Here is a 22,908-nt window from a genome sequence, read left to right as displayed (position 1 = left end):
TAGAACAAACAGAATTTAATATAAATACTATTAATAGCAGAATAAAACATCTAAGGGAAGTTTATGATTTCACTGAACTTTGGCTATAGCAATATAAGCATAATGGTCCCTCGCTGAGATGTATGCAAACAAATTTCTCTCTATAATAAAAAAAAAAATTGAGCCAAACTTTCAAAAAAATAAGTGTTCAGTAAAAGGACAGATGGCATGCATAGCACTTTTTAAAAATTATTCAAAAAAATGCAAATGAAGAAAACAAAATACATTATACAACTGGTACTTTCCTTGCACTCTTCACACTTCAATGGTTTTCCCACGAATTCTCCAAATAAATTTGCTTTTCATTAATGAAATTTTGACAACGAAAGGAACCTGCTCACTTCTTCATTTGACAATACACAATTGGATCAGAAAACTTAATTGTAAGCTCTACCCTAGTTTTGTTTTTTACTTGTTTAACTTAATGAATGTCAACGAGCAGAATTTGTATCACTTCATGAAAGCACATCGAAAATGAAACTGCAAGTTGGAGTGGAAACTGGTATCACAACACAAACACATTGTCATAAAGTACACAGGCAAAGTACGTCAAACCTTTTTTTTTACTGCAATTACATCATATGTCACTCCATGGTCATTCACAGCCGTTGGTCATTTGAATAAACAGGTTCTCAAAATAAAGAAGTGCATATACCCATACCAAACATCTGCAAAATCAAGTTTATGTTTCATATAAACCACCGAACAAAAATATTGACTAATAGGGCTGGATAGCTCAGTTGGTTGAGTGCCAGTACGTTAATCCGGTGGCCGTTGGTTTAAGTCCCGCTCTAGTAAATTTTTCTTTATTTAAACCCAATATTCATAGTTTATTTCCACTTATAGCCATTGGACACTTTCGGAACAGAAAACAAATTAAAAGTTCACAGTTTTACAAATAACTTACAGGGTTTACAGAAGGTAATGGTGAAAGACTTCTCTTGAAAAATTATTCCATGAAATGCTTTACTTTTTGAGAAAACATTAAAACACGCAATTCTCGATGTCGAGAATTATGGATTTGTTCTAAACACATGTCATGTCACGGTGAAACGTGCAGAAACAAAGGTGGGTTTTCCCGTTATTTTCTCCCAACTCCGATGACCAATTGAGCCTAAATTTTCACAGGTTTGTTATTTTATATATAAGTTGTGATACACAAAGTGTGGGCCTTGGACAACACTGTTTACCGACAGTGTCCAATGGCTTTAATCATATAAAATGACAAAATATAACATTACAGGAGAAAAAAAACTTAATAGATTTAAAGTGGGGGAGGTCTCCTCAGAGCAAGCTTGTTGGATTGAGACCCCCCCCCCCCCCCCCCCCCCCCCCCCCGTAGTTTGTGTACATACATCTAATAGAAAGAACAATGCAAATAATAGACTGAAATAACTTAAGGCACACAAACTAGTTTTGAGAAAAGCCAAGTTGAAATAGGTCGGGAAAACTGTGAACAATATACGACAGTGATCCAATACTACAACCAATGACACCACTATGAAACCAGCACCATATCACACATTAATCTAGCTTCACCATACAAGACAATGTAATCAGCGTATATTGATTTACATTGCTGACACTGTACAGCTTTCTAATCTGGACTAATCTCTTTGTGCTCTGATTGGAAAGCCAGGGTGTTGCAGTTAAAAGCTTAAATCTTCATATATTGATTCTGACTTGTGTAACAATTACCTAAATTGTTCTCCGCCATCTGTGGTGCATGGGACCCTGGAACTGATTCTGTGTAGAATCAATTATAGAATCCTATATTAATTAATCCTTCTCTTCTCTATCTATATGATGTCAGAATACTTGGCAATAAGCTGAATGAGTAGACAGAAGAATCAATCAATTAATGACCTGATACCATGACTCATGTCTTTGTACTCTTCATAGTTCATGCGGGCCCAACTTCATAGAGCTGCTGTTAAGCACAAACAAATTATGCTTACCAGAATAAGGTTTATAGAAAGGTTTGCGGTAACACCATGTCATGACCATCTCTAATGAGTTGGGGTGGTTCTGAAAAGAACCGTTGGTTTCAACTCAACGTTTCGATCAGTATGCTCTGATTGTCTTCTGGAGAAAGCAGTGTTTCGTGTTTCAGAATAAGGTTACCAGCCAAAGTACCATGTCACATGAACAATCTTTTACTGGTTACCAGTTTTTTTGTTGCTAAACGAAAAGGTGCTTTTAAAGCATAATTCTCTGCTTCAGCAGCTCTATGAAATTTGGCCCAAGTGCCCAGTGAACTGGATAAATCATTATTGCTATAAATGTTGGACAGTTAGAGGGAGTATCAGGTAAAATATTACCTCAAAGGGAGTATCAGGAAAAGTACTACTTCAAAGGAAGGTTTCATTGTACTTTTGTTGTGTCGTGGACGAGCAGATAAGAACATCAGATTTATATAGCTCTCGTGTTTCTGATCAGTAGAGTGTGGGTTCGAGTCCTGGTTGTGACACTTGTGTCCATAAAAGCAATACACTTAACCATTACTGATGCGTCCTTCAGATGGGCAGAAAGCAGTAGGTCCTGTGTGTTGTGTAACACACGTAAAATAACCCAGTGCACTTATCCTGTCATAGGAGATATTAAAAACTTAAGGCTAGTCCTAAGTTAGGATGAGTAACCTGTCCTCCCTCGAGATATGAGACTAGTCTTAACTCTTTATGAAATCCACCAAAAGATTGATTAGCTGCATATTGCCCCACAGCACCTTCTAAACCATTAAGAAATTGTGACTTGATACAAGACGACAAATTGAGACAATTAATGAAGACATTACGAGAATAAAACTCTGAAGTATGAAAAGGATGCCTGAGAAGTGAACATTTTGCTAATACTGATGATGATCGTTATACCAGGGAAGTATTATTCAGGATAGTTGATTAGATTATCGTGGATTACCATGTCCCAAGTGTACACTTAACTCAATAACAACGCTGATGAAATCCGAACGATGTCTGCACTACCTCAAGAATTCCAAAAATTGAAAACACAATTATGTTGGGGTATGTAGACCCTTCCTCTAGGTAACACCAATGAAGAGCATCCTCAAGACATTATGTAGTCTTGGTACAAGACGTTCTTGTTGAGTTAGTAAAACCATAAAACCATATGGCATATACACTCAACACGTTGAGATCTGGAGATCGTGATACTTAGGAGAGAATGAACAACAACGTCTTGAACCAAGACTAACTATTTTGGTCAATGATGAGCCTTAATTGTTTGGCCAGGAGGTTCTATACAGCTGTTGCCATGTATACCTTGTACATAGTGCCTACACTCAACACTACTTGCGTTAAGATCGAGATCGTGATAGTTAAGTGAGAATGAACCATGTTTTGCACCGAAGACTAGACATCATTATCAACGATGAGCCTAAATTATTTGGCCAGGTTCTATACAGCTGTCACCATGTAAATGTCAACACAAGAGACAATGTACTTTACATGGCCTCGTCAATGCTGGATGGCCATGAGATGTAATAAACTAGCTCTGTTGCTCCATGGCTGCAACATCAAGACGCAACTTAACCATCATAATCACCATCATCGATTGACTAGATACAACTTGTGCTTGTATTTAACATAGCTCCACAAACATTGCAGGATAACTTATAATAATGTTGGAGCCTATAGCCCAGGTTGGACTCCTCCGTTGCACTGACTGACGTCCTACCAGGGCTAGTTGGAGCCCTGTGAGCATACAAAATTGGCGTAATAAAGAAAAACACTGAAGCGTTGGTCAGTTGCACATTTTGGGGGTGAAAGATTTGAGCAAGGATTTGAGCACTAAATAATAAATCTTTATCCTATATGCATAAAATAAACCTTGTGAAAATTTGGGCTAAATTTGTCATAGAAGTTGCAGGAACAAAATGAAAGAAAACAATTTTTGGGTGAAAACTCTTTCTCTAATACTTTAACTTAAGGGAGTCTTTTCTCACATTGGTGGATGGCCATGAGATGTAATAAACTGGTTCTGTTTCTGCATGGTGCAACATCAATTTTCCAGACCTCACTATATAACCATCAATTGACTATAACTTGTGCTTCCAGCAAAAAACTAAAACCCCAATTATTCGTAATTAGGAAATGATGAGTACAATGGTTGACTATCACAGACTGTGTCCGTGTGCTCGAAATTGACAACAGAAGAGGAACAGAATTCTGTGTGGACAATTTGCAAAAATAAAATGTCTCGGGATTGCACACTTATATAGCTTCTAGAAACGGTTATGTGAACTATTACTCTTCTTATCTGTATCTGTTGAGTAGTTCAACAGCAGGGACAGTTGCATGGGGCACAGTGACTAGTAAACAAATTTAATGTTGGCTACCATCCCTTAAACAAGAACATTTATAACCCAATTATTTTTATAGATTTTTTATTTATTTAGACCAAGTTTAACGAGGGTGACCAATCCAGTAAAGCTGTGCCCAGTTTCTTGGCTCTGCTTATACCAAAGAATTCTGTGCTTATGGTGCCCTGTAAAGAACATAGTTCTATGGGCTTTAACTTGGGCTCAACTCTGTAGTGAGCAGACCCAAGCTTCCTCCGTACTCTACAAACAACATCCAGGACTTTCGGAATTAAAACAACGACCAAAACATCAAGGACTGAAAAAAAACAATGTGTACTCTGTGACACGGACCTTCGTGCAACGCTGAAACCACCATGACTTTAATGCAGGCTATTTCTACCTCCATGGTTCTACCATAACAAGAGGACCATAAAACAAAGGTTACTTAAAATTCCACATTAAAAGGTGATTAGAAAAATCCACCGTAGTGATCAATATCTACTCAATGTCATCCTTCCATAAAAAAGTCATCGACATCGACATCTCAACTCATCATCGATCCAGGGACATTGAGGGAGTAATTTGCTGGGTTAATCAGAGTCACACAGCATGGTATAAACCAATGGTGATGGGGTCTGATTATTGATTATTAATCCTGTTTGGTTCCAAGGACCAGCCATGGCTTTTGTGTCAATCTTTAACAGATTAAGTCATTTAATCTTACATCTGGTACTTCCTTGTTCCTTGTTTAGTTCTTTAAAGGCACTCTGGACATTGGTGATTGTCAAAGACCAGTATTCTCACTTGGTGTGTCCCAACATATGCATAAAATAACAAACCTGTGAAAATTTAGGCTGAATTGGTCATCGGATTTGCAAGAGAATAATGAAAGAAAAAAACAACCTTGTTGCATTACTTTGTGTGCTTTCAGATGCATAATAAAAGGCTTCAGCTGAAGTCTTTTATTATTTGTGTGAGATATTACCTCTTTCTCAAAAACTACGCTTTTTAGAGGGAGCCGTTTTCTCACAATGTTTTATACTATCAACAGCTCTCCAATGCTCGTTACAAGCAGGTTTTTATTCTAACAATTATTTTAAGTAATTACCAATATTGCTCAGTGCCTTTAAATAGTTGATTTCTCATCCTGACTTTTTCTAAAGTCAGTTGATTTAAATCCCTTGGCTTTAGAGAGAGGGTAATGAATGCAATATGCATCCCAAAATGTTTGCGTTTAAAAACTTACACGTAGGGTCATAGATTATTTTGTTGTCAACATTATGTTGATTTATAGCCACAATTATAAAGGAAGATACAATTAAAAACGTCACATGAGAAAGCTGCAGCTGATTACAGTGTCTACTTTCTGAGAAAGCAGACAAAAAATTCACTGTTTTTTCACACAAACAGTGAATCCATCAACATTTAGAGAGGTGAAAGCGAGCACCAACGGTATCTCCGGCCGCAACATTTGCAAACGGACACCAACCCTCACAAATCTGTGAGAAACGATTCTTGCATGAACTGTTATCGGATTCAAATGTTTTGAAGAAACAAAATCCCAAACCATATAAACTTGGAAGGGAATCCTTGCTCAAAGTAGTAAAGTCTCGAACCAATGGCCTCCGGAATCCTGAGGTTGTTGGTTTGAGTCCCACTCTAGTCAGTTTCTATTGTTGATCAACAGCTGCAGTGCTGCTCACCAAGTAAGAATTTATGTTCAAAATTAAATGATCTATTACCTTAACTTTAAAGATATTCCAGGCCTGTATGCTTTAGTTTTTGAAAGGGAACGAAGGCATTTTGTCTTTGATAAAGGGCACCCTACATGCCCCATGAGGAAATTGTACGAGGGGGCATGGACTCGTAATCACTTTTGTTGCCTCCGTGAAGTATTACAGGCCTGCAATATCACCCAATTTTTTTATTTACTAGGAAAACTTCCTAACACATATGCTCAAAGTAAAACCTACAGCCAATGTATGGACAAATTATTCACTGTGTGACTAATTTGATGTACTTTGTAAATAATACATAATTCAATGGGTTTTTATAGAGCGCCATTTCATTTAGACCACAGCACTTAAGACAAACAATAGCAATGCAAATAATACAACAAATGAACAATAAAGCAATAAACAGAAACTAAGGAAAAAGATGTTTTTTAAGTGAGTCCATCAAAATTAAACACAACTTTTTAAATTTTGATTGAGTTGAGGTAGAGGGGATTAAAAATGATGATCACAACTGACGAGGAAATCAACTTCTAAATTGCTTATTGTACTCGGCCATTCTTTAGAGAACAACAAAAATGTAGTCTGGGAGTTGACATGGACCACCTGTGGTGAGATTATTGCAATCTCTCATCATGTCTGCTAATTTACATACAGTGGTCATAAATAACCTAAGAAACATTATCTAGGCACCATGGACATATCTCTTATGAGTTATGTTGGCTTTGACATACAAATTGATGGACATCACATTTCATATTAGACATTCTTATGGTGTTATAATGGAACTGCGGACTTTAGAAGAAGGCATTTCCACCAAGCAAACTATATTATATTCTAAGCTTCCAACTTATTTCAAGAGTTAACTATAAAAAGTTGTAAACTTTTGGGGACAAACTGTTTTACCATTATAAGTGCCATTATTTCTTTCCTTCGTGTTCTGTTTCTTGTAAAGCGCTGTGGTGTGAGAGCACTCTATAAATAATAATAACCAACTGGATTCACCAACTCAAGACAGTCAAACCCTTTGGACTTAACATAAACACTGGTGTTAAATAACTTCTCATTACCCTCCACTTCACTTCTGCCTAAGAACTTATATGTTGTATATATTCTGTACATAAAGTATAAATTAACCTAGTTTAAAGTTGTTTTTATAAATTCATCACTGTAACTATCTGATGTAAGTAACCCCCCCCCCTTTTTTTCCACAGGTCCCTCATACCTTTTTTTAAAATCATCATACCTTTGATCTTGCTATTCTTATTAATTGACCATTGTTAGTTGCATCATGATGCAACTTGCTCTCTAATCCTACCCTTTCATGTTTCCCTGCATTGTTGTCGAACAATACTTTTACCACTTTTATAGTCCAGTAACCCTTCCTTTCATTCTAAACATCCTTTGTCCTCGCCACTCCACTCCTATTGGTTCATAGCCACCAATATTGTTTCTGAAATAGGAACTTTGATTGGCTGCTATTTTCCTGCTTCTTTCTGGATCCTTTCCTTAATCCCTTTCCCCCTCTCTTTTTCTATAATTGGATATGTATTTGTTTGTACTTGTTTTATGCCTCTGAAGAAGGTCCGGATTGGATCGAAAGCTAAGGCCATCTACCCTATTCATTATAATAATAACAATAATAATAATAATAATAATAATAATAATAATAATAATAATAATAATAATAATAATAATAATAATAAAACCATTGTTATATAGCGCATATCACCGTGAGGTCCCTATGCGCTGTAAAAGGAAATCAACAATTATTGTACAAAGTAAACAGATATGTTTTAAACCGGGTTTTGAATTGTTCTGATGTCTCAGCCTGTTTGACAACCTCTGGAAGACTGTTCCATAACTGAACTGATGCATATTGGAAAGAGCGGGAACCGTACGACTTGGTTTTGATAACAGGGGGAGTCAGCAGGGATTTATTTGAAGATCGCAGAATTCTGGTTGTTTTGTACTCCTGAACTAAGCTTTGAAGATAAACAGGGGCAATGCCTGTTATTATTATTATGAGTCTGCATATGTGTAAAATCTCTCGTGTAGGCGTGTTGGCTCTGAAAAACGCCGGAGTGGTCTGGACATTTTAAACAGTTTACTCTGCTTGTTTTCTCAAGACGAGCAGAGTATTTACTGTACAGTTCTGCTGGGTTCAAAACAGTCAGAATATTTTTAACTTTTCTAAGCATTTAAACCATAGATTGATTTGTTTGGTAAGCAGTTTGCAATAGCTAATACTGTTTCTCAAACATTTATTTCCATACATTAAATTTCTGTTGACAATTCTTTGTGGATTCATCGGGTCATAGAGAATATGTTTAAGTACTTATTGGGACCCATTGCTTTGATCGTGTGCATTCAACTGCGAAAAAAAATTAGCAGCTGATCATATGTCTTAATTCATAACAACATGTCCCAGCACACCCCCCCCCCCTTAATCCCAAACTATCCTGTGAGAAATCTAACACAGGAATATTTTAATCAAACCAGTGTAATTAATAAAGTGTCCGGAATACCATATTGAGAAGTCATGCTACGTGGAGTAACGACAATAAAATTTATGCTTTTTTTATTGCCTTGAATGCTCGATTAATTAAAAAGATGAAGACATGATAATAAATAACCGATAGAGATGGCAGAAAGTTTGTGAAGCGTGAAGAATGGATTCACAGAGGCAGGGATGAAGGAAGAGTTCAGCGATAATTAAGATGCCACATTTTAGTCAGATCTCAATTTGTCAAGACCTCATTCATTGATACAATTTAGTTTTTCTAATGCAGCCTCTTGCTCAAGCTGGAATCAGCAAAAGGTGCTGGTGAAATCAGTGATGAAACTGTGTCAAATGCAACAACAATGTTTCAATTATTGTTTTTCTGTGAACTGTCTGAAAATAATTAAGACGTCACATTTCAGCCAGATCCCAAATTGTCTTTCCTTATCTTTCAAATTCCAATTTGGACTCTTTAAATTAAGGTCAGTGAGTAACTTTGGTGGACATTAAGTGAGTCAAAATATTCACATCCAAGTTCTTTTGATAGCTACTACTTTTACACAATTTTAAATAAACCTGTTAAACTGCACCTCCTCCATAATCACTCTAATTAATTTGTCTCTGTTTAATTTTAAAGCTTTCAAAATATATTATTTTGTGGGTTTCTATTTAAGGTTTTTATTTTAGGATCTAATCTTTTGTTACCAATCATCTTAAAAATAATAAGAACTTTTTTTTAAATAGATGTCCGATTTATGAAACAGCATAAAAATGAAAAATGTTTTTGAAACAAATCCCGCTCTTTTTTCCAGAAATAATTTAAACAACATTTTCTTCAACTATGTCATTTCAGGACCACATTTTCCAGGATTACCAACTATGAAATTCCAGTCATAAAGTTTCGGCTTCAAACTAACCATTTAACTTTCTCTTTTGTGCATCAATTCTACATCTTAAAAACCAACGCCCTCTTAAGATTAGACTTGAAATGTTTCTCGCGACACTGACGATGCTCTCAGAAACTTCGTCTATTTAACTGGGAGGGTCATTCCGTGTCAATTCAACACGCTTTTGGACCTGACCCTCACGGATTTAAATGAAATTCGGTGTGCTGATTAGACTCCCTGAGAAATGCCTAAATCCCAAATTTTATGTAGTTCGGATCATTATTTTGGGAGATATGGCTTAACGAACTTTTGACTAATTAGCATGACCTGCTATGTTTGGACAATCATATCTCCAAAAGTAAAGCACCTACAGAGGTATCAATGTGACTCGACTATCCCTGCAGCAGCTTCAACGTCTCAATATGAATTATGTGTCCCCGATCGAAATAGACTGCAATGGATTATAACAACAGTCTTTATTTAGAGGCCAGAATCACATGATGACTATTGAATTACATAAAAACATGTTTATCTTTACGGCTAGATGTTGATACAGAATTTGTCTCAATAGTAATAAAGTGTCTGCTGTTTTGTATGGAGACATTATGGAGTTGTATTATTTATGCTGGTAGTGAAAATGTTATGACTCCACAATATATATTTGGTTTGCGGCAACACCATCATGACCATGTGTGTATACTTGCCAGGTAGATTTTGTTCTTTAGAGAACTGTCTCGCTATATATTTTACTACTGCAGAGTTGATTTTCAGATTTTCGGGAGACTTCTCAGTTCTAAAATGAACTGTCCTGCTTTTTAACTACTACCTGGGCGGAAGGTAGAAAATCCTAAATGGAAGAAGTAATGTCGGGGTTCTTAAGAAGAAAAAATTACATTTTGGGAAAAAAAAAAGATAGAACAGTCGTGTGGCTTGTTATACAAAATTTAAAAACAAGAACTAAAGAGAATACCCTCCCAGTTAACCTTAATACAGACAAAATTACATTTTGCTCTAAATGTAATTCATCTTGTGGATACAAACTACATAAAATAATTGCTTCTCTTGTTACACAAAAACAATTAGTTTGTCACGACACAAAGCTAGATTTCCTATTACACAGAGACACTCAAATTACACAAACAGTGATGAAAACAGACTCTCCGATTCCTCAGAACCTCTCACACCGTAATTAAATTCCCCTCTGGCAGTTTAGCTTTTAAAAGCGAGATCTGTCTGTAATGATTTCAACCCATGTGGACTCCCTAACGATGTTTTGATTTCATGGGACTTGATTAGAGCTATAGAGCATCCGACACAAACATCAGTAATGAGGTTGGGCTCAAGGACCAAATGTTGCATAAATCTAATAAATTACAGGGAGTCATCAAACAGTTTGTGAAAGAATAATAATTGCTTCCTGTTTTCCAGATTATCTCTAAATGTTTTGTAAAAAACCCAGATGTATGAATATGGAACCACACCTTTTTAGCGGTAATATTCTAATGAAAACATTGTTGAAAATCTGTACTATGATAGCCTGCCCAATAGGATAGTAAAAAGTCCCAAGTAACACACTAACAAACACAACTTAACATCGCATTAGTCAACAGCATCTCTACATCTGTGCATCGGCAATAATATTTTTGTGTGCATATTTTACACGAGCAATGAAGTCCTCAAGTGTATTTTCATTTCTTGAGGTGAGTGACATTCAATCGTAGGGGATACTATTTCCTTGATCGCATGCCTTTCTAAAAAAGAAACGCATGACATTGACGAACACAGCAGGTCTAGAATTCATCCTGCGAGGCTAACTCTCTTTAAATCATTTATGTCATTCGATAAAAGCTACTGGATGGAGTATAGTCTTGGCTCAAGACGAAGGCTACTTGATTGAGTATAGTCTTGTTTCAAGACGAAGGCTACTGGATTGAGTATATTCTTGGTTCAAGACGAGGGCTACTGGTATAGTATAGTCTTGGCTCAAGACAAGTCTACTGGATGGAGTTTAGTCTTGGCTGATGAAAAAGGCTAATGGATGGAGTATAGTCTTGGCTCAAGACGAAAGGCTACTGGATGGAGTTGAGTCTGGGTACAAGATGAAGGCTACTGGATTGAATTTAGTCTTGGCTCAAGACGAGGCTACTGGATTGAGTATAGTCTTGGCTCAAGACGAAAGGCTACTGGATGGAGTATAGTCTTGGTTCAAGACGAAGGCTACTAGATTGAGTATAGTCTTGGTACAAGACGAAGGCTTCTGTGTTTAGTAGTCTTGGTTCAAGATGAGGCTACTGGATTGAGTATAGTCTTGTTTCAAGATGAAGGCTACTGGATTGAGTATAGTCGTGTTTCAAGACGAAGGCTACTGGATGGAGTAATAGTCTTGGTTCACGAAGGCTACTGGGTTGAATATAGTCTGGTTCAAGATGCTCCTGTTGTTTCTTACTACTCCACAGGTAATTTCCATCGCTGGTATAGAGTCACCAATAGAGGGCGCTATCAACTACAAACAGCTATCACCCAGAGAAGCTTCACAGGCGCTAGCGAACTCCTTTTCGTAAGTACCCATTGCGGCATCAGGAGATTAAAGGCAGTGGACACTATTGGTAATTACTCAAAATAATTATCAGCACAAAGCCTCCCTTGGTAACGATTAATGGGGAGAGGTTGATGGTATAAAACATTGTGAGAAACGGCTCCCTCTGAAGTGACATAGTTTTTGAGAAAGAAGTAATTTTCCACGAATTTGATTTCGAGACCTCAAGTTTAGAATTTGAGGTCTTGAAATCAAGCATCTAAAAGCACACAACTTCATGTGACTAGGGTGTGTTTTTTTCTTTCATAGGATCTCCCAACTCCGACGACCAATCGAGCTCAAATTTTCACAGGCTTGTTATTTTGTGTATATGTTGAGATACACCAAGTGAGAAGACTGGTCTTTGACAATTACCAATAGTGTCCACTGTCTTTAACAAGATAGTAATTTAGTTAACTTTTTTTTTTAAATCCATCAGGGGTGCTACTTCTTTTTTTCTTCTTCTCCTATGTGTATATGTTTTCTTTATCATTCTTATTTTTGTGTGTTTTTACCAGTGAAATTAATAAATTAAATAAATCAAATGGAATAAACAAACAAACAAACAAACAAACAAACAAACTTTCTTACCTTGAGTAAGTTGACCAGGAGTTGGACAGCCCCTTGAGCTAGAAGTTTCTCTCTGCATTCCGGCCCATCACCAGCGAGATTACCCAAAGCCCAGCTACATTGATCCTATTGGAGAATTATTTAAGATTTAAAAGGAGCAGGTAGCTATAAGGGCCATGACACAGGAGGCAATTACAGTCAACCTGTTCCTCCAAGAAGAAAAGCCATTCAGATTTCAAATTTCACCTACTTTTCTTATGAATCGTGAGACAATGTTTTTACCATGTTTACTCATATCCTACCAAAGTTTTCCTGTAGCATGCACTGCAGTTGGTTGCCTCCAAGTTGCCTGCTTAAGTTGCCTCATGTCACAATGCCCCAACAGTGCAGGTAAAGTAAATTGACTGCTACTATATTTCGCTTAGTGGTGGGTTCAAATCCGAACTTTACAATTATTTTAATAAATAATTACAAAACAATAAGATATTTATGCAATTTAAGCAGATAGCTATTTAAACAGTGTGGGTAGAGCAATGTGACTGCAATCAACAACCAACTTAGTGGGATACAGGTTCGAATCCCATTGCAAGCAGACTGCTGACTTCATCACAGGCTCTTTAAGAGTCATTTTGTGCAAACATTTTAACCAAATTATTTTGGTAATTAATTTATGCAATTTACAATCATTATGCTGAAAGATCTCTTATAAGAGTAAGAGAGGGAGAAGGACTATAGTGCCAGGTTAATGTGTATTAATATGAATGGAGGAGCTTTCAAAAATGTAAGCAAGATTCAATTTAATTTCTTTGTTTCTCTCTAGTCGACCGAGGTCAAATTGGTGTTGAGATTTGTCCACTCATTCATTACTTTTCTTATACAAATAATTTTTATCATAGACTTTTCTATGAGAAGACAAAACTGTAAATATGACAACAGAGGGAGCTATTTGCAATGAATTTGCAGCTGACAAAAACGTTTTATGTGAACAAGAGAGGGAGCTCTTCACAAAACAAGTCAATGGTTGGTTACACCAACGCGACTTTCACTCTCTCTGTTGGTTGGTGGTCAAAAGTTTGATTAATGCCATCGACAGTACAAAAACAGCCACCAAAAAATGTTTTTAAGGAGGCTTGTTGAGAGAAATAGTGTCACGTATGTGGTGACACATTATTTGAAATTTGTTTAGCTATTGTCGTTGTTGTCATCGTGTTCATGTGTGATTGGGTGTCTGCTGGTGAAATCAATTAAGTTAAATTGACGTTATTTTTAGAGAGAGGTCCAGGTCTCAGCATGGTCTCTTAGGCCATGTCAGAATTGGTTGCTACAGTTATGGCTATGGCTACTGCTTCATAATGCGTTGAAGTATAATGACATCCTTAGCAACTGCCGAAGCAAAAGCTAGCCACCAATTCGGATGCAGCCTTGATGAAGGACCAAAGAAGTGCCTTAAGTTCTGCTGAATTTGTCTTATTGTTGTTTATGGCTATGGCTACAGCTTGACTCACCACGTCACTTTGACATATCCAAGTCTAGGACATCTTTAGAAACAACCTTAGCAACACTAGTAGCCATAGCTGTTAAGCCGCTGATTTTGGCCTTAGTTTAAAGGAAAATTACACCAGTGGTACAGTAAATAAAATAAAAATTGGCAAGAAAATTTGTAGAGTAGGAATTATAATGAAATGTTTTCCTTTTACATTTGTCAGTCTATGTCAGCCGAGAAACACAGAAAAAATCAAGACAATTTTAAATTGTCAAACAGATCTTGTATAAAAAAACTCGCACATTGAAACAATGGTTGGCCGACCATATCACTTCAATATGATGTAAACACCCAGCCAAACCATTTCACTGGATCATATGTACTTTCTCTTCCATTCAGTCAAGTAATTTTTCTTTGCAGTAGTTTGAAAGTATATTATTATCATGTCTGCACATGATGTATAAATCTTCCTTTAAAAAACAAAATGTTGCCAATTTGTAGTTGATGTTAAACAAAATGAGATAAAGAACGAAATGCCTTCTCAGCCGCCTCCACATCTTGCGTGAATTCTCAATGCTCATAGCGTCAGTGTCACCGAACTACTTCAATCGGGGTACATACACCCCAATCGGGGTACATACACCCAAATCAGTCTCTTACCCAATTAGGATATCACTGATCCCCAATCAGGAGATCCTAAAAGGCGACAACGACACCTCTTGCAAAAACAATTGCCTTATTAGCCTCCTCCAAATCCTGGGTGCATTCTCAATGCTCATAGCGTCGTCTCAATCAGGATACATACACCCCATCAAGGTATATACACCCCAATCAGACTCTTTGTTACCCAATTAGGATATCACTGATCCCCAATCAGGAGATCCTAAAAAGGCGACAACGACACTTCCTGCACCACTGACCTGGAGTACAGCATTCTGGCCACCGAGGTAGGTGACTAGATAAGGGGCAGCATGTTGCAACGCCATCATACAGTGTTTATAATCACTGGCTGAGAAGTTGGTGATGCAGCAGGCCGCCTGGAGCTGAAGGGCTGGGTCCTTGCCACTCAGTAAACCCACCAAGGCATTGAATGAGTTGTCTACGCTGTAAATTTAAAGGGATGGGACAGCACTAGTCAAATTATGCATAATTTTTCATAAGGTCAATTACAGTACAAATGTATAGACAATCATCCATAAAACATCCTCACTTCAAGCTTTTAAAAAATACAATTCTTGCAAAGAAGTAACATGTTACAAATACAAGCCTAAAATCTGATTGGCACTTTGTATGGTATGAAGCAATTTACTTACCAACTTGGGCTCTATCTGCGATTTCACAATATACACAACTGTGTCGGTCAAAATGGCAACATTTTGTTAGAGTGATATGCATTTAACTCAAACACTAAATGTTGTAGTAACGCATTTGCGTAAAGTTCTATGAAACTGGCTGCAGCTTTGACAAAACTTTGACCGCAGCTGTTTGAGTCAGTGGCATTTGTCACTGTTAAGGGGGAAAGGTACTTTAGGGTTATGCAACAAACTTTGTCTGGAACTTTTTTTAAAGTAGAGTACAGCATTGGTAAAGCATGTAGAAAGCATCAAGTGCGGACGCATAAAGTTTGCCCTTTTCACATGAGAGCAATTTAGCAGGGGTCCTTTGCTTTAGTTAAGCATGGTTATTAAGTTTTACAAAATTGCACTCAATCATTGCTAAATTTTGTTGGAGATCTTTGGGCTTGCGAAAGTTTGCTTAATCAATCATGCTCAATGACAACCAATTAACAATCAGCACTTGTAAAATTTGTAGCAAGGGTCGTCGTGTGAAAAGCCTTTTTATCTTCCTTGAAGATCTTTAGAAAAACCTGCTCAAGCTTTGCATTGACTTACCCCAAGAAAGCATCAATCAGTGCACTCCCCTGAGCAAACATTCTCTTCAACTTCTTCAGCTGGCCAAGCTTATCCCCTCCTGGTTTCTGAATTGCTTTGGCAATCTTGCACACCTAGAAAATCAGTTAACATTAAGTCAATAATTAATTCAATAAAAAGGGAAACTTTTTTAGTCAGATTTGAAAGTTTACTTTCCATGCAGGCACCTTCACTCAGGTGAAGACACTTTGATGTACATGTTGTAAATGCACCCCACATAAAATCATCACAGGTTAACTTTACCCGAGTATTATTAACAAATCTTGTTTTTTCTGGACATAGAAAATTTTAAAAAGTGTTTGACTGTTTGATTTTCAAACTCTTTTTTTTCTTAACTTAAAACATTCAGAGGAGTGGTCAACTTTTTGTCTGAACTTAGAGCATTTTGAGGTTTTCTTGGGAATTCTTGGGAATGTCTTGAGAGCCTCCCAACCTGATAAATATACTCCTCCGCACGTTCACTGTCCGACCACACCCTCTTAGCATCATATGATGATGTCTCCTCTAAGAGTTTCTCAATTTTATCCTGCTAGAAACATTTATCCTTTTTTTTCAGTGCTCAAAAAAGGACTGATGTTGTTTTTCTGATGTTATCAACAAAACTTGGTTTTTTTCTGGACATAGAACATTTTGAAGAGTATTCGACTGGTTTAAAGCCATTGGACCCTTTCGGTAAACAGTATTGTCCAAGGCCCACACTTCGTGTATCCCAACTTCTATATCAAATAACAAACCTGTGAAAATCCTGATTTTTTTTCTGAAAACGTATTTTAAAGTTAGGGTGTTTTGTTTTCCTGGTCTTATCCACACAACCTTCTAAAAGCAGTAACAAACAATCAAACACTCAACAAAATATGTGGCAGCCCAATGGCTTTCTTGTGATTGAAGAGTGCTCGGTTTTTTTCTGAAGTTTTTTTTTGGGGGGTGAGTGTCTTGAGCCCTCCTCACCTGATCTATGGTGTACTCTTCCTCTGCAGGTTCACTGTCCAATCTCACCCTCTTAGCATCCACATGATGATGTCTCCTCTGCTTCCTTAATCCTGTAAGTTATATTCATTGAACCCAACTTAGATTAGCGAAGTCCCTTACAATAAACAACAGTATTAATTTTGGTTTTACTCATACACTTCTGTGTGTTAGCTCTGTGAACAAAATCACAGGCATATTACTCAGGTGGGATTCGAACCCACGACCTTTGCAACTCTAGAAAAGTTATCCATTATGAACCCAATTAGGATTAGCAAAGCCCCTTACTACAAACAACAGTATTAATTTTGGTTTTACCAATATACATCGCTGTGTTAGCTCTGTGAACAAAATCACAGACATATTACTCAGGTGGGATTCGAACCCACGACCTTTGCAACACCAGAAAAGTTATCCATTATGAACTCAATTAAGATTAGCAAAGCCCTTATGAAAAACCACTTTTCATGTAAGATTTGACACTTTTCATTGTGGGAGTACAATTAGGTGAAGTTAGCAGTACAGCACCATGTTTGAATTTCTTTTGAGAAGTGGTGGTTCTGAAAAGAACCAGTTAGTTAACAAGTCAACGCTTTGATCAGTATGCTTCGATCGTCTTCAGGAGAACTTGTCTTTTAGTCTAGACCAGATTTCCAAAAAGGGCTCTAGTTAAGGAAGTGAGCGGCATTTTTGAGTATAGTTGGTAACATACCTGATTTAACTAATTTGGGGGTGCTGAATCCGAAAATGGTGGATACCAAGGCTAATTTTTAGTCCTTCACCCTGAAAAATCAAATTTAAAACAATACAGAAAACCTAGCAGACGACGGACTTCTCACGTGAAAAATAGTCAGGTTCTGCTGTGGTTCCATATTGATGTTGTCAGGATACCACACAGGGCAGGTACCCGGGTGCAGGTCAGGTATCCGTAACAAACTTTTGATTGTAATGGATAGATCTACAACCAAATTGCACTTTCAGAGGGACCAACAGGTTCTTTCAATGTCATTTTAAAAGTATTTGAGTTTGTGTTTTTTCTAATAAAGAGTTATTTATTATTTGAACATAATTTCTCTGTTGTTAAAAGCACAAACCGTTGATTATTTTCTCTTATTATGTAGGCATACACTACTTAAACAGGTAGGCCTACCAGGTGTAGTCTAGACTCAACAATGATACAGAAAATTGTATTGTAATCAACTTTTCAGTGCTCCCTGTTTTTGAATAGGTTAGCTTTTAGTGTTCACACTCATGGCTTGAAATTATCTTACCAGTCAAAAAATTTGATTTTAGAGGATTTTAAAGTAACTCATTTTTCGATTACACTCCTCCCCCGTTTTTAGAAAGTATTCTCCACAGTTGACGAACCAATCTAACTGTTGTAGGCTAACAATTGAAAAAATAAATTCCAGTTTGTTTGTTTGTTGGCAGTATAACGCATTGTTAGTCGTGTTTGCACACAATAAGACGATAGTAAGACTCCGAAACAAAGGACAACAAAACATGTATCCCCTACATTGATAAAACAATCCACCCCTCTCTTTTCAGCTGGGTGTGAAGAACAAGGAAAAACAAATATCTCTTTATTCATTATTACCGCTCAATCCACAAGTATAGACTCCTACTTTATTTTTGTATGTCAGCTAGGACGGTTCCCAGCAATGAATCATTCATGAAAGGTGTGCGTATCTTCGATATTAGCAATCATAGTTTGGAGTACAAACTGAGGCAAATTGTTTTGCTAAACAAAAAAGCTTAAGTCAAAAGACTGTTTTAATTTTGGCCAAGTACACCAGACTCTTACTTTGCTTTTCCAGCAATATTTTATTTGGGAAGAACAACAGGAGTTTAAAATTTAAAACAAACTTCAAGAAAAGTCTTAAACCCCCCCAAAATGAAAAAAAGTAAGTTAAAAATTGACCTAATCGTAAAAATGTCTAATACCCAGTGGACTTCTTTGCAATGTGATAGTCTATGATTTTTGATTTAGATGACTCTGTACATGTTATAGTATAGGGTTTAAGTGGATGCTGGAAAGGATGACATACACTGAAAAGAAGATGCCTCCTTGCACCAAGCTGTTGTATGTGTTTCAGTGTTGTTTCAGTACTACAAGGATACCTTCTCCGGGAAACTTCTATCATAATATAACATAAAATCAGGTTAATTTTAGGAAAAACACTATTGGATTTTGGGAAATATCTGATTGTATGGAATGCTTTGATGCGTCGATTCCATAGATGCATTTTTGTAATGTCATGTAACTGTATCTCCCCAAAGGAAATTAACATGTTTGTAAAATTGTATGTTTGCTTATCAGTTTCCTGAATGCTAGTCCATCTGCATGATGGTTTGTGTTTTTTAGCAAGTCACTATTCAATCGAATTGCAATGTGTTATGCATTATTAATTCTGTATTTTCTTTTATAGAAATGTCTCTGTAAGGACAGGGATGGGAGCCCAAATACTACAAAACATTTGTTTATAATTTATATACATTGGGTTATTTATTGGACATAGTATTAAGTGACATCAAACTGAAACACTTCAAAATATCGCTTGATTTTCGCACTCTAAGTATCTTGAACTATTCTGACAAAAAAAAGCTGACATACAAAAATAAAGTAGGAGTCTATACTGGTGGATTGAGCGGTAATAATGAATAAAGAGACATTTGTTTTTTTCCTTGTTCTTCACACCCAAGAGAGGGGTGGATTGTTTTTATCAATGGAGGGGATACATATTTTGTTGTCCTTTGTTTCTGAATCTTACTATCGTCTTCTTGTGTGAAATTTGTCCGTGTGTATAAACACGACTAACAATGCGTTAAACTGCCAACAAACAAACAAACTTGATTTTTTTCAATTGTTAGCCTACAACAGTTAGATTGGTTCGTAAACCGTGGAGAATACTTTTTAAAACGAGGGAGAATTGTAATCGAAAAATTTGTTACTTTAAAATCCTTTAAATTTTTTATTTTTTTTGACTGGTAAGATAATTTCAAGCCATGAAGTATCATTGTTGAGTCTAGACTACACCTGGTAGGCCTACCTGTTTAAGTAGTGTATATAGGTCTACATTATAAGAGAAAATAATCAACGGTTTGTGCTTTTAACAACAGAGAAATTATGTTCCAATAATAAATAACTCTTTATTAGAAAAAACACTAACTCAAATACTTTCAAAATGACATTGAAAGCACCTGTTGGTCCCTCTGAAAGTGCAATTTGATTGCAGATCTATCCAGTACACCCAAAAGCTTGTTACGGATACCTGACCTGCACCCGGGTACCTGCCCTGTATGGTATCCTGACATCAATATGGAACCACAGCAGAACCTGACTATTTTTCACATGAGAAGTCCGTCTTCTGCTAGGTTTTCTGTATTGTTTTAAATTTGATTTTTCAGGGTGAAGAACAAAAAATTAGTTAAATCAGGTATGTTACCAACTTTTACTCAAAATGCCGCTCGAAGTTGTTTTTTTTTAAATCTGGTCTAGACTATTTGTCTCGAAACAGAGCCTGAATGTTTTACTTCATAAAATTAACTTTGTAGCAGGCTTGAAAGGACAAGGCCATTTTCGTTTTGTAAAGGGAACTTCCATTGGAAAGTCTATGGGAAATGTTTGAAGGGCACTGCACCAGAGGCAGGCGGGGCCAGGCCTGTTGTAGGTTGAGGGAAAAGGGATTTTGGACTTTCATCTCAGCTCCATTATAAATGACACAATTTCACTTGAAATTGTGTTTTAGAATACCAGCTTAGTTGGGTAAAAATTCATGTTATTCTTGTCAATGTAAGTAAGGGAGGAGTGTCGAAACATTATAAGTTCTAAATTGGGTAAAAATTCATGTTATTCTTGTCAATGTAAGTAAGGGAGGAGTGTCGAAACATTATAAGTTCTAAATTTATTCTTGAACTGGAGAAGATAGGGAAATGCAACTAAAACAAATTTCAACAAAATACTTAAATTAACTGATTTTTGTTGGTTTCAACTTTCATCTCTTTTTATTTTTTCAGCATCTATGCAAACGTTTTGATTAACTTTGTAATTGTTCATTGTTTATTGTAAATCATGTAAAAATAAATTCATTTGTTCTCCATAAAAAATATAATGGTACATCATAGGAATAAATTATACTGAAGAGTTGATGGCATCATCAGATAATTATTTTGTTTCTTTAACAAATAAATGAAAGAAGGATTCACTTCTATAATATTAATAGGAGAAAGGAACGGCGGGAGAACATAGCCAGCTTTGTCTCAAAAGCCGAGTTCTTTAATTTTTGTCTGTTGCAACCTCCAAAACTCCAGCATGTAAAGGAACAACACAGGACCTTTGGGTCTTGGGGAAAGGGGGTAAGCAGATCAAAGTTCTCAGATTTCAGTTATTATTTCTTCCGTTATTGGTGACTATGTTCTTGAAAATACAATATCCCCTTCAAGTGCTGGCTGCACATACAAAGCAAAAACAGAAAGAAACTCTATTAGTCTTAACAGGGGCTGTATGCTTCGTTTTTGAAAGGGCAAGGCCTGAGGCATTTTCTTCTTGGTAAAGGGCACCCTATGATGAAATTGCAAATTTCTACTGTGAGCATTTCAAGGGCACCAAGGCAATGACCAGGGGACACGGAAGCCTCCGTGAAGTATCAGGCCTGAGTCTATTTCATGATTTCAGTAATGTCAGGAGTCAACAGCAAAGTTTGCATCATGTTTCTTCTTCATGACCCTTTTGAAACTTTCCACTAATCATCAACTTCGTATTTGGAGACTTCAATCAAGTTCTTGTCAGGATCTCTGAAGTACACGGACTTGATGGGTCCAAGGGCACCAGTCCGCATCACTGGTCCCTCTTCAATAGCAACACCACAGCTTTCAAGATGTCGCATCACATCATCCAACGCTGTCTTAGCGATCAGGCATATGTCAGCTGACCCGGGTGTAGGGTTCGAGGCCTTCGGTTCGAATTCTTTGCCTAGCTCATGTAGATTTATCTTCTGCTGGCCAAAAGACAGAGCCTTGCGATTTCCTTTGAACGTCACTAGCTTCATGCCAACAACTTGAGTATAAAATACTATCGAGGCGTCAATATTTCGAACAGTCAGAACCAAGTGATCAAGTCGTTCTATGACAATCCCTTGACCAGTAGCTGATGATGTCATCTCGTTACTTTTGTAGGTTGTTCTCACACTGTCACTGATCTCAAAGTTCATAAATCTTGAGTGTTGTCAAGTGTTGTTGCCAAAAATTCAAAGCTAATTCACATAATAGATTGTAAAGCATACAATTACAAGTTACATACAACTTGGCAAACAATGACTAATTTAATATTAGAAAGTACAGGCAAAACCCTTCAAATGTCATCAATATACATATAATTTCAGATGGTCACACCTTTTTGACCCAAAAGGTGTCTACTAACAATCTTGTTGTTTACTTTGTTGGTCAGCAAAGCTGTTTTCAAAAGGCCCCTGATGGGGGCGCTGTTACGAAATTTGCCAGGTCCGCGCAGCTAGCGAGGTACTGCAAAACAAATCACAACAAACAAACCTTGAACCAAGGCTTGACTCGAGTCGAGGTCAATTTCACCATTTGGAAGAACCATTTTACTTACCCACTTCTTCCTGCCTACGTCTCTGCCTCAGGTTATAAACATTAGTTGGTTTATGTTTATACTGATCTTTATGATCCATTTTGTTCAGTAATCTCAATGTTTGTTGACAATTATTAGGAATTTTCACCAAGATCTTCAGCTAAAAACTGTCGAAATGTACGATCCGAAATGCACGTACGCCCATATCCATGTGCACAAAACTAAAACATCAACAACCTCTTTCCAGAATTTTAAGAAGTGGGTTCAGTTGCAATTTTTTATATCACAAGAAATAAAATCATCAATTAAAGGG

General features: G+C 36.8%; 2 protein-coding genes across 2 annotated transcripts; both read right to left on the bottom strand.

The window, feature by feature from the left end:
• Positions 1–1,838: 1,838 nt before the first annotated feature.
• LOC117290067 (transmembrane and coiled-coil domain-containing protein 6-like) lies at positions 1,839–22,830 on the bottom strand. Its single transcript, XM_033771314.1, has 6 exons — positions 22,617–22,830; positions 16,988–17,079; positions 16,001–16,113; positions 15,029–15,212; positions 12,647–12,751; positions 1,839–1,868 (listed from the first exon to the last, which is right to left on the bottom strand). The coding sequence occupies exons 1-6, from the start codon at positions 22,693–22,695 to the stop codon at positions 1,839–1,841; spliced, it is 603 nt and encodes a 200-aa protein (XP_033627205.1). The 5' UTR covers positions 22,696–22,830.
• Positions 21,644–22,418, bottom strand: LOC117289945 (glyoxalase domain-containing protein 5-like). The gene has a single exon (XM_033771152.1). It carries the CDS (start codon positions 22,213–22,215, stop codon positions 21,748–21,750), a length of 468 nt encoding a protein of 155 aa, XP_033627043.1. The 5' UTR covers positions 22,216–22,418; the 3' UTR covers positions 21,644–21,747.
• Positions 22,831–22,908: the final 78 nt, after the last annotated feature.

Source organism: Asterias rubens, chromosome 5 (assembly GCF_902459465.1).
Source record: "Asterias rubens chromosome 5, eAstRub1.3, whole genome shotgun sequence".
Lineage (NCBI taxonomy): Eukaryota > Metazoa > Echinodermata > Asteroidea > Forcipulatida > Asteriidae > Asterias > Asterias rubens.
The sequence above is the reverse complement of the archived record's forward strand: the minus strand, read 5'-3'. Positions and strand labels throughout refer to the sequence as shown.